At 50.4% G+C, this 13,089-nt stretch overlaps 1 protein-coding gene across 13 annotated transcripts in view; it reads right to left on the minus strand.

Moving 5' to 3' along the window:
* The window catches only part of RIMBP2 (RIMS binding protein 2), a 758,298-nt gene extending 745,584 nt beyond the window's left edge, over positions 1 to 12,714 (minus strand). For 4 of the 13 annotated variants that reach the window (XM_040347489.1, XM_040347429.1, XM_040347432.1 and 1 more), the window contains exon 1: positions 12,527 to 12,710. In XM_040347489.1, coding sequence (XP_040203423.1) covers positions 12,527 to 12,706 — 180 coding nt within the window. In that variant the 5' untranslated portion in view covers positions 12,707 to 12,710. Of the gene's footprint in view, positions 1 to 12,526 lie in introns of all 13 variants that reach the window. The other 9 variants (XM_040347492.1, XM_040347457.1, XM_040347444.1 and 6 more) reach the window with 5 other exon arrangements.
* Positions 12,715 to 13,089: the final 375 nt, after the last annotated feature.

Raw genomic sequence — 13,089 nt, forward strand, 5'->3', positions numbered from 1 at the left:
ACCAATGTGGTAAGAGTATTGAGAAATATTTATACAAACTGAGATTGGTTACAGGGATATTACTTGCTCAATGTAAGTGTCATGACTATAGGATTCGTCAACTTACGGTCTTTGAACTTATAATAAACACAACACTGTGTGACATGGGTTTAAACAGCCACAGCAGATCTTTTATTAACAAATAATAAATAACAATTTTAACCATACCAATTAAAGAATGCAACCAGGAAAGGGTCTTCAGGTGTCCTTGAAGCATATTTTTTACTATTATTGACCATATCTTCAGCCCCGCCCCATCCGGCTCGAAGACGTTGCGACTTCCACATTTTGACTTTACCCAGGGGACCTAGCTCCTGGAAGACCACCAACAACCAACCAGGTGGGAGCACCATACCCTAGATGGGCCCCCAATTCTTTAAGAATCTGATTCATCCTTGACTCCCCAAAGACCCCCTGATCCTTCACGCAAGCCTGATGCTGCGTACACACGATCAGTTCGTCTGATGAAAATGGTCTGATTGACCGTTTTCATCAGACTAACCTATCGTGTGTGGGCCCCATCGGTTTTTTATCCATCAGTCAAAAAACTAGGAACTTGTTATAAAATTATCTAATGGATAAAAAACCTATAGAAAAAAAAAACGATCGTCTGTGGGTACGTCCATCAGTTAAAAATCCACGCATGCTCAGAATCAAGTCAACGCATGCTTGGAAGCATTGAACTTAATTTTTTTCAGCACGTCGTTGTGTTTTACGTCACCGCGTTCTGACACAATCGTTTTTTTAACTAATGGTGTGTAGGCACGATTGATCATCAGTCAGCTTCATCGGATAACTGATGGAAAAATCCATCAGACCGTTTTCAGCAGACAAACTGATCGTGTGTACAGGGCATGAGAGTGACACCTTACTCAAGCGGGTCCCTCCACACATGAAGAGCCCTCTGCACCCCCTCCTGTAATTTCAAAAAATAGAAATCTGTGCCCAAGGCATTCAAGTAAACACCATCATCCCTCCAGTAATGAATGGTCAGATCCTCGATAGCCCGGTTCCAAATCACCAAGCCCCAGAGATGAGACAGAAATCGTCCTATCTCCCTGTTTGCTTTAATCCTGGCTTTATTCAAGCGAGCATGACGCCAACTATGTTGGGCCACTATGTCCGACCACACTATAACACCGGGGAAATCATGCATCAAGCGCAAAATGACAAATTTGACATCTCTAACACGGTCCCTCGTGGCCCGAACCCCCATGTCATTCCCTCCCACAGAGAGCACCAAAACATCAGGAGGCCTGTCAATTTTAGAATAATAGTGGAATTCTGGAAGAACACGACCCTACATTATGCCCCTAATACCCAACCATTTAAAGACAGCTTCACTCCGCAAGTTGTCTCCCTTCGGCCCGTGCATCCACTCGGATTGCCCCCTAGAAGACATAAGAGTCTCACAAAATCCACACAAGGCCCTGAGGAAATCCTGTAACAAGAAACAAAAGCAAAAAAAAAAAACAGAGCCAAAATAAAAATCACCAAAACAACAAAAGAACAATGAACAACGTTACAGCATATGTGGGCGGACATAAATTTTAAATTAATCAGACTCCCACCTCCCTATACGTCTCACCACCTGTTGACTCAAACCCCAGTGAGCCGCTTCCTTAGCTGCCCCCACTCAAAAGAATGAGTACTAAACTGGGAAGCTATTCTGCCCGTCTCAACCAAACAGCGCTTGAAAATCTCCACAAAACTGAAAATGTGACAGGAATGATCCATTCACATTCCGCAGAAATGGCCCCTGCAATCCCTCCTAAACCTGCACATAACGCTGCTTGGCGAGAACCAGACACACTGTCTCCGGAAGCACTTTGAACAACGTTATGGCAACACCCTTGCCCAAGTGGTCAGTTTTAGATCTGTTGATATGGAGCTGGACACTGTCGGCAGCGACCTGTATATCTGAAAGCATCAACTCACCCGCACCACACTTGTTCTTGCTCACCAACTCACTAATCCACAGGGCCCCAAAAAAACCTAAGGCAAAAGCCGTCGTAAACCGCTGCACCTCATGAGGGGAGGTACAAACCCTGGGCAAGATCCCCACCAGCTCCTGTAGCAACTCAAATGACACTGGGCGCCTGGTATCTGGTACCACACGCCCCAACCACCCCCATGTTATCACAATGAAAGCAAACCTGGCTATTCGGAAACTGAGATCCCCAAATATCAAACTCCACTACAATCTGGAAAAGTTCCAATAGCACCAGGTTGCCCAAAAATCCTGTGACTCGCCCTTCCTCTGGCCACGCTGCTGCGCACCATGCCCCCTGACAAAATCCCCCGAAACCCAAGCTGCCAGCAGCATCGGTATACAGATCAATGTCAAAAGCTGACATCACCTGGGCCATCCACAAGGACCTCAAAAACTCAACCCACACCCGCATGTCAGCCTTGTGCTCATCCAAAAGTCTAATGTCGTGATGCAGCAATCTCACCCCCGGAGTAGCAGCACTAAGGTGACGGCAGAAAACGTGCCCCATAGGTATGATGCGGCAGGGGAAGTAAGGCTTGGAACTGCTTGTCATAGCGAAGCCACGCCAATCCCCTGTAGATCCTATGGGCCTCACCAATCACATCCAAATAGCAAAAAAAGGGGGGGGGCAGTTCTCCGGGTTCTTTTCGCCAATGACGCTCACTAAAATAGCAAAGGTCTAAAGTCAATTGGAAAAAGTCAGAGGGATAAGCTGCCAACTACGCTTCTCCTCCTCTTTCTTATTACTTACTTTTGTCAGCCTTCCCTTTATGTTAAACTTTTCCAGGGGCAAGAGGGAGAATATCTCCACATATTCCCCTGTCAGATCCTTTTCCCTGATGTCCGGCTTAAGATGGGCCCCCATAAGGACCCTTAAAGCAGACATAGACCTCGCATTTCGCCGAATCTGCCAGGCGAACCCCATCATCCCCTGATTTCTTGCTCTTGCGCGACTCCGAGCCATCAGCCTTCGTTGTCTGGAAGGCAGACTCAACAACCGCCCAGGGGCGGACTGACCATTCGGTCATTCGGGCACGGACCGAGGGCCCGTGCCACTAGGGGGCCCGTGAGAGCATCTGCATCCGTATTCGGTAATACATACAACGCGCAGGGAATCATTCAGCAGGACGCGGCGGTTGTGATAATACCTCTCACAGCGCGCTGCTCCTTGCCAGCTCCTCCTTCCCTCCCGTCCACCCCAGGTGCTTGTAGATAACATCACCTAGGACGGACAAGAGGAGAGGAGGGGTCGGCGGGAAGCAGCGTGCTGTGAGAGGTATTCAGTGCTATTTTTGCTGCAGGCAGTGGGGTACCTCTGAGGGGGGTGGCGATCCGCCTCCGGGTGCCACACACTAGGGGCAATGCTCAGGTGATGGCTGTGTGACAGGGTGCTTGAACCGGGTGCAGACTGTACAACTGCCCGGGTGACACACCACCAGACAGGAGCAGGAAAAACACACCGTCTCTCTTTCTCTCTGGTACAGCAGGTTAGGGAGAGAGACACAGCGGGGCAGCCTGAATAGAGGATGGGAAGTTCTGGAGTAAACTAGCAGGTGATTGGTTGCTAGGTGGTCCTAGCAACCAATCATTAGCATTGTCATTATGAAAAGTTAACTTCAGTATTTCCCGCCCTATGTTCAACACTGGTGTGTCTCTCCCTGTGCGTGAATAAGGTAGGAAGGGGGAGGGAGGGGGGGGGTTGTGACTGCAATATGCAGGGGGGAGAAGGTGGTGACTGTGTAGCATGGGGGGAGGGAGAGGTGACTGTGTAGCATGGGGGGGGGGAGAGGTGACTGTGTAGCATGGGGGGGGAGAGGTGACTGTGTAGCATGGGGGGGGTGACTGTGTAGCATGGGGGGGAGAGGTTACTGTGTAGCATGGGGAGGAGAGGTGACTGTGAAGCATGGGGGGGAGAAGTTACTGTGTAGCATGGGGAGGAGAGGTGACTGTGTAGCATGGGGGGGGAGAAGTGACTGTGTAGCATGGGGGGGGGGAGAGGTTACTGTGTAGCATGGGGGGGGGGGAGAGGTGATTGTGTAGCATGGGGGGAGAGGTTACTGTGTAGCATGGGGGGGAGAGGTTACTGTGTAGCATGGGGGGGGAGAGGTGACTGTGTAGCATGGGGGGGGGAGAGGTGACTGTGTAGCATGGGGGGGGGGAGAGGTGACTGTGTAGCATGGGGGGGGGAGAGGTGACTGTGTAGCATGGGGGGGGAGAGGTGACTGTGTAGCATGGGGGGGAGAGGTTACTGTGTAGCATGGGGGGGGAGAGGTTACTGTGTAGCATGGGGAGGAGAGGTGACTGTGTAGCATGGGGGGGGGGGAGTGACTGTGTAGCATGGGGGGGGAGAGGTTACTGTGTAGCATGGGGGGGGGAGAGGTGACTGTGTAGCATGGGGGGGAGAGGTGATTGTGTAGCATGGGGGGAGAGGTTACTGTATAGCATGGGGGGAGAGGTGATTGTGTAGCATGGGGGGGAGAGGTGACTGTGTAGCATGGGGGGGAGAGGTGACTGTGTAGCATGGGGGGGAGAGGTTACTGTGTAGCATGGGGGGGGAGAGGTGATTGTGTAGCATGGGGGGGAGAGGTGATTGTGTAGCATGGGGGGGAGAGGTTACTGTGTAGCATGGGGGGGAGAGGTGACTGTGTAGCATGGGGGGGGAGAGGTGACTGTGTAGAATGGGGGGGGAGGTGACTGTGTAGCATGGGGGGGGAGAGGTGACTGTGTAGCATGGGGGGGGAGAGGTGACTGTGTAGCATGGGGGGGGAGAGGTTACTGTGTAGCATGGGGGGGGGAGGTGACTGTGTAGCATGGGGGGGGAGGTGACTGTGTAGCATGGGGGGGGGGGGAGAGGTGACTGTGTAGCATGGGGGGGGGAGAGGTGACTGTGTAGCATGGGGGGGAGAGGTTACTGTGTAGCATGGGGGGGGGAGGTGACTGTGTAGCATGGGGGGGAGGTGACTGTGTAGCATGGGGGGGGGGGGAGAGGTGACTGTGTAGCATGGGGGGGGGAGAGGTGACTGTGTAGCATGGGGGGGAGAGGTGACTGTGTAGCATGGGGGGGGAGATGACTGTGTAGCATGGGGGGGGAGAGGTGACTGTGTAGCATGGGGGGGGAGAGGTGACTGTGTAGAATGGGGGGGAGAGGTGACTGTGTAGCATGGGGGGGGGGAGAGGTGACTGTGTAGCATGGGGGGGGGAGAGGTGACTGTGTAGCATGGGGGGGGGGAGAGGTGACTGTGTAGCATGGGGGGGAGAGGTGACTGTGTAGCATGGGGGGGAGAGGTTACTGTGTAGCATGGGGGGGGAGAGGTTACTGTGTAGCATGGGGAGGAGAGGTGACTGTGTAGCATGGGGGGGGGGAGTGACTGTGTAGCATGGGGGGGAGAGGTTACTGTGTAGCATGGGGGGGGAGAGGTGACTGTGTAGCATGGGGGGGAGAGGTGATTGTGTAGCATGGGGGGAGAGGTGATTGTGTAGCATGGGGGGAGAGGTTACTGTATAGCATGGGGGGAGAGGTGATTGTGTAGCATGGGGGGGAGAGGTGACTGTGTAGCATGGGGGGGGAGAGGTGACTGTGTAGCATGGGGGGGAGAGGTTACTGTGTAGCATGGGGGGGGAGAGGTGATTGTGTAGCATGGGGGGGAGAGGTGATTGTGTAGCATGGGGGGAGAGGTTACTGTGTAGCATGGGGGGAGAGGTGACTGTGTAGCATGGGGGGGAGAGGTGACTGTGTAGAATGGGGGGGGAGGTGACTGTGTAGCATGGGGGGGGAGAGGTGACTGTGTAGCATGGGGGGGAGAGGTGACTGTGTAGCATGGGGGGGGAGAGGTTACTGTGTAGCATGGGGGGGGAGGTGACTGTGTAGCATGGGGGGGGAGGTGACTGTGTAGCATGGGGGGGGGGGGAGAGGTGACTGTGTAGCATGGGGGGGGAGAGGTGACTGTGTAGCATGGGGGGGAGAGGTTACTGTGTAGCATGGGGGGGGAGGTGACTGTGTAGCATGGGGGGAGGTGACTGTGTAGCATGGGGGGGGGGGGAGAGGTGACTGTGTAGCATGGGGGGGGAGAGGTGACTGTGTAGCATGGGGGGGAGAGGTGACTGTGTAGCATGGGGGGGGAGATGACTGTGTAGCATGGGGGGGGGAGAGGTGACTGTGTAGCATGGGGGGGGAGAGGTGACTGTGTAGAATGGGGGGGAGAGGTGACTGTGTAGCATGGGGGGGAGAGGTGACTGTGTAGCATGGGGGGGGAGAGGTGACCGTGTAGCATGGGGGGGGGAGAGGTGACTGTGTAGCATGGGGGGGGAGAGGTGACTGTGTAGCATGGGGGGGGGAGAGGTGACTGTGTAGCATGGGGGGGGAGATGACTGTGTAGCATGGGGGGGGAGAGGTGACTGTGTAGCATGGGGGGGGGGAGGTGACTGTGTAGAATGGGGGGGAGAGGTGACTGTGTAGCATGGGGGGGAGAGGTGACTGTGTAGCATGGGGGGGGAGAGGTGACCGTGTAGCATGGGGGGGGGAGAAATGACTGTGTAGCATGGGGGGGGGGAGAAATGACTGTGTAGCATGGGGGGGAGAGGTGACTGTGTAGCATGGGGGGGAGAGGTGACTGTGTAGCATGGGGGGGGAGATGACTGTGTAGCATGGGGGGGGGAGAGGTAACTGTGTAGCATGGGGGGGGGGAGAGGTGACTGTGTAGCATGGGGGGGGAGAGATGACTGTGTAGCATGGGGGGGGAGAGGTGATTGTGTAGCATGGGGGGGGAGAGGTTACTGTGTAGCATGGGGGGGAGAGGTGACTGTGTAGCATGGGGGGGGGGAGAGGTGACTGTGTAGCATGGGGGGGGAGAGGTGACTGTGTAGCATGGGGGGGGAGAGGTGACTGTGTAGCATGGGGGGGAGAGGTGACTGTGTAGCATGGGGGGGGGGAGAGGTGACTGTGTAGCATGGGGGGGGGGATGACTGTGTAGCATGGGGGGGGAGATGACTGTGTAGCATGGGGGGGGAGAGGTGACTGTGTAGCATGGGGGGGAGAGGTGACTGTGTAGCATGGGGGGGGAGAGGTGACTGTGTAGCATGGGGGGGAGAGGTGACTGTGTAGCATGGGGGGGGGAGAGGTGACTGTGTAGCATGGGGGGGGTCCAAAGCTGGGGGGGTTTATGTAATGTAAAGGGGTCCAGAGGTGCAGGGTGCTGTGTAATGTTAAGGGGTGCAGGGTGCTGTGTAATGTAAAGGGGCCCAGGGGTGCAGGGTGCTGTGTAATGTAAAGGGGCCCAGGGGTGCAGGGTGCTGTGTAATGTAAAGGGGTCCAGAGGTGCAGGGGGCTGTGTAATGTAAAGGGGCCCAGAGGTGCGGGGGCTGTGTAATGTAAAGGGGCCCAGAGGTGCGGGGGCTGTGTAATGTAAAGGGGCCCAGAGGTGCGGGGGGCTATGTAATGTTAAGGGATGTGCAGGGGGCACAGTGGGGTGTGTTTACATTTTAAAGTGGGGGGGGTTGCCAGATATAGAATCCGCCCTGGGTGCCAAATGCTCTAGGTACGTCCCTGTCTGGAGGTACCATGATGGCCGCCATTGTGGGGGCGGGAGCGGGTGGCGTGCAAACAGTACAGGTGTAGGGGGCTCAGCCCCAATAGGACCGCAGGAGTTCCCTCTGTGATAGTCTCTCGTTCCTCCCTTATCCTCCACCCACCCACAGTGTCCCCCTGTGCCTTCTTCTTCCACGGCTGCTCTGAGAGACATTGTCCTGTGTCTGGAGGATCCCAGTGCTCTGCTGTGTGCCCTGTGTTTTGGTTTGTGCCCTGCTATTTGCCCTACTGCGTTCCCGGTTTCCTGTGATGTGCCCTGCTGTGTACCCCCCAGATGTGCCATACTGTGTGCCACATGCCCTGTGATGTGTCCTTTGCTCTGCTATGTGCCCAATGCCCTGCTGTGTACCACCTGATGTGACCTACTATGTGCCTTGTGATGTGCTGTGTACTCCCTGATGTGCCCTACTGTGTACCACATGCCCTGTGATGTGCCCTTCTGTGTACCGCCTAATGTGCCCTGTGACCCATGATGTTCCCTACTGTGTGCCCCATGCCATGTGATGTGCTCTGTGCACTGCTGTCTACTCCCTGATGTACCCTGTGCTCTGCTGTGTGCCCTACTATGTGTCACATGCCCTGTGATGTGCTGCATGCCCTGCTGTGTACCCACTGATGTTCCCTGTGCCCCCTGTGATGCACCATGCTGTGCTCAAAAAGTTGTGTGCCCTGCTGTGTACAGCATAATAAACTGCTGTGTACCACCTGATGTGCCCCATGCCCTTCGATGTTCTCAGTGCCCTGCTGTGTACCCCCTGATGTGCTTTTTGCCCCATGATGTGCTTTCCTGTGTGCCTTGTGATCTACCCTACTGTGTGTTCCATACCCTGTGTTGTTCCCTGCTGTGCGCCCTGTGATGTGCCTGTGCCCTGCTGTGTGCCTTACTGTGTTCCCCGATGATTTAGGTAGATAGGGCTTTGTGTGGGTGGGGGACACAGGGGGCCCCATGATCTTCTATTGCCCGGGGGCCCCATGAGTTGTCAGTCCGCCCCTGCAACCGCCGCCTAAGATAAAGTGGACTCGGTACCTACGGCTTCATCCTGCTCACCATTCTGCAACATGGCACTAACTGCCACCAGCAGTGCAGGTATAGTGGAAACATCAATGCCTAAGCCACTTGAAGTGGCTGCAGCAGGGAGCCTCCGGCCCTTTAACCGGTTCCCGACCGGCAATCACGCAGATATACTGCGGCAGAATGGCTCTCCTGGGTGAAATCCCATACATATACAGTAAGGCTTTACCCAGGAGAGCCACCAGAGGGCACGCGCGCCCCCTGCACAGCGAGGAACCCGATGCCTGTGGACGGTGGGCGCGATAGCGTGAACGAGGGTTTGTGTGTGTAAACACACACATTTCTGTGCTGTCTGAGGAGAGAAGGACAGATCGTGTCTTTCTTCAAAGTAGAAAACACGATCTGTCATCTCCTATAGTGAGTCCCCTTCCCCCCACAGTTAGAACAGACCATAGGGAACACAATTAACCCCTTTATCACCTCCTAGTGTTAACCCCGTCCCTGCCAGTGACATTTACATAGTAATCAGTGCATATTTATAGCACTGATCGCTCTGTAAATGTCAATGGTCTCAAAAATGTGTCAAAAGTGTCCGACCTGTCCACCGCAATACTGCAAAAAAAAAAAAAAAACGCAGATCACCGCCATTACTAGTAAAAAAATAAAAAAAAAGCCATATAAATACCATAAATCTTTCCCATAGCTTGTAGAAGCTATAACTTTTGCGAAAAAAACAATCAATATATGCTTATTACCAATATACCCTTTTTTACCAAAAATATGTAGAATATATATCGGCCTAAACTGAGGAAAAAAAATATTTTTTATTTTTTAATTGGGATATTTACTATAGCAAAAAGTAAAAGATAATTGTGTTTTTTTCAAAATTGTTGCTTTTTTTGTTTATAGCGCAAAAAATAAAAATAAATACGACCAAATTTTGTTTGGGTACAACATCCATACAACAGCCGGTTTCTTCCCCTGCCGAGCCGCTCTCCCAGCCACAGGAGGGGGAGCCGACTGCTCCGGGTCCCTGACGAGCTGTGAAGGAGGGGAAACATGCAACCTCTGCTCCCGGCAACCTCCGGATCGGGAAACCGTCCTCCCTGCACCAGAAGGGACAGGGCTCTTGCCGCTGCCCACTGCCGAACAATTCCCACGCCGAGCTGCCCCCCCGCTAGGCTCATCAGCAGGTGAGCAAGCCGGCAGCTCCTGGATCAGTAAAGAGGGGGAGGAGGGGGGTTGAGAGCATGGTGTCCCCTCTTTTCGCGGGCCCCGCTGCTGATGGGGACTCCTTCCAGTCCCCTTGCTGGTGCCAGAGGCATGCAGCCCAGCAGGAGACAGGTCCCCAAGAGGGGGGCTCCCATGCGGCCTCCTGACCTGGGGGGGGGGGGGGCGGTGCATGAATGGCTCAGGAGGACAAATCCTAGCACGTTTTGACGATAGGGGAGATACAGCAAGAGACAAATCAATCCCTGACCCCCCTATCATGCCCATCAGCTGTTGCTGGAGCCACTGCGGGGTCCCCCAAGGCCTCCAGGTCGCGTATCTTTTTTCTCTCGCTCCACCCTGACCATGAGGTGAAGAATGTCCCTTATATTAGTGGTCAGTAGAAATAATGCACCAATAGGATGGTTTATGGGAAGAATTCTCCCCTTACAGACAGCTAAAATAAAGGCCGCTCTACAGCAAATATTTGCTGGACAGCTCACATCACTCCTAGATCACTTTCTTTCCATTTAAAAAGCTGCTGATGCACGCATGAAACAAAAGAAGCCCAAAATTGTATTTGTGTTACATTGTGAACAATAAATTACCACAGTAAGGGCATGAGCTGTACTACTTAAAACAAATAATGTAGAACCTCGTACAGATTCAACTATGGTGTGTGTCTTGGAAATGATGTAAAAATGGTTATGCAGTTGTGCCCAAATGCCCTGTACATTTGCAAAGGCATATAATGGCATCACATGCTACAGTTTGAATATGCACATGATAATATATATAATATTTAGCTAGAAGAAAGGGACAACATGGTCTTTGTGGGAGGGCAAATATAAAGCACCGACCTGATTTGGGTGTAAAGCACTTTAAAGTAAAAATAAATAACACCTCATTAAACAGTAATATAAAACCTGATGCATACATCCAAACGTGTACAAATACAGTATGCAGAACTGCAAAAATTGTACTACGATTAAAGACAATTTAAAATTCCATAGGTGTAAGGGAACTACAAGTACTATGGTAGATTTGCCATTGGACCGTGTCCATGGACAGTAGAGGATTGTCTCCTGATCTGTCCACAAATGGCTGGATTGGGAACAATTAAATGTCTGTTGGCAGCATCTGGCACAGCCAGCCAAAGCTAATTAGAGGGAAGAGGGGACTGAACATATTGCCAACAGTTTTTTTGGTTTATCCCCCTCCATTTACCAGATAAGTTCCATAGTTAACAGCCCCCTTCTGTGCTTACCTGGTTGCCAATATAAATTGCCCAAGGGCGATTGGATTTTGCCTACATGTTCAATCAACCTCTAATGTCTATAACCTTTTAGTTTACTGGAACATGTAATACTACATTATTAGGTGACCACACCTTGCCATAGCCAGTACACCAGATAAACCTTTAGCCATAGGTTCCACTGAGATTTTAGCTTTGATTTTCTAACTTGCCAATGGTAGCTAAACAAGGAGTCTGACTGGCTGCTATTGACAACTGCACTTTCTTCTGCCCCAGATTTCCTCAATCATCTCCATTGCTATGAATAACGTCAACTCCAAAACTCTTATAACTTGCAGAAAACCAAAATGTAAGTGAAAAAAAATCAACTGTAGATTTTATTATTTACAGTGTATATTATACTGATCCAACACCAGTTCAAGATAAACTACAGTAGGGTTAAAATGTATATCACAATTTTTAAATGCACTGCCACTATGACAACACTAACAGCTATTCGCTTCTCTCATACTTACAATTCTAATTTAGCGATGTACAGTAGATAAGTGATATAATTCACAATCTAAAAATCGTCCTTTGAAGAAGCAGGCACCAACTTTCTTATACTTCCGTAATCCCAATACAGGAAACTTTACAATATAATTGCTTCTGAGACCCATCCTTAGTCCCGTCGATAGAGATGTAGCATAGTAATAGATGCAGGTTGAAATCAGAGTCTGCAATATGCTATTATCCCTCCTGAGGGGAGGAGCTGCGTATTAGAAAAGATTCAGCTATGCCCTTTCATCAGCTAATACAGATTATCTCTATCCAGGTATAGAAAGTCATTTCCTGGCCTTAGAAAAAAACATGTATCCTTCCTTTCACCTAATATCTGATCATTGAAATTATTTTACTCAAATTTAATTAAGGCTCCTAATGTAGTACCGAGTAGGGTGGCACATCAAGAAATACAATCTTTTTTATAAATGACAAGAAGGTTACATGGTGCACTGAAGTCCCAGTAGCCAAATAGTAATCAGATCTTATAGCACTGATTGTTCTAAATTTATGAAAAGGTGATAGCTGATGGTTATAAAATTAATGCAATGTGTTCATTTCATTGTTGCTTAGAGCTGTTCTATCAAATAATGTCAGCTGTATTACTAGTTTATTATAATAACAGCTATACAAAATATAATACAATCAACCTCACGTTGCAAAGCATTGAAGACTGTCTGACGAATGTAGTAACCCATAGCTAAGTCTGATATGAGTTATTTCACAGCCCACGTTGCTTTGTCTATATGCCTACCAATGTGCGTAATTATTTTTGCACAACATATGCCGTTCACAAACTCTGGTCTAAGGATAGCTTAAAAAAAAAAAAAGTAGCATAATAGGCTCAAAGTAAATAAAGCATAAATACAGTATACATAGTCTTCAAGGACATACCACATCTTCTGTCTTTTTGCTGCTCATTGCTAGAGCAAGGGAGATCTTTTTTGCTTGCAGACCAGTTGTGTAAATTGGAATAAAACAAGAAGGCAGCTCTTTGTAGGTGTCCAGGTGTGTTGCGAACCACACGATGAAACAAGTGTGTTTGAAATGTTTTGCAGTTTCAAAAGTAAGCATGTGACTTGTGCTTTGGAACCTGAGGTCCAATCACTGAAATGACAAAGGTTTGAGCAACTCCACAGGTGCGAAGTTGACCCACTGCCACTGTAGGAGGCAACATGCCAATGCTAAGTTTAGCATGGCTTGTAAATATAGGAGTGAGAGAAGATACTAATCCAGTGTAAACTACAGTCACATCACAGGAGAGATTCTCAATTGCTAACTCATTATTACAGAACTTAATAATAGATGACGACAGCATTTTTGTGAAAATATAAAACTTTTTGTAGTTCATTAAAGTGATTCTAAAAGCAAAAATGTTTTTGGCTAAAAATACAAAATATATTATAGTTACCCACTCTGCGCAATAGTAATGCACAGAGCAGTACCTTACCTCTTCT

This window comes from Rana temporaria, chromosome 1 (assembly GCF_905171775.1).
Source record: "Rana temporaria chromosome 1, aRanTem1.1, whole genome shotgun sequence".
Lineage (NCBI taxonomy): Eukaryota > Metazoa > Chordata > Amphibia > Anura > Ranidae > Rana > Rana temporaria.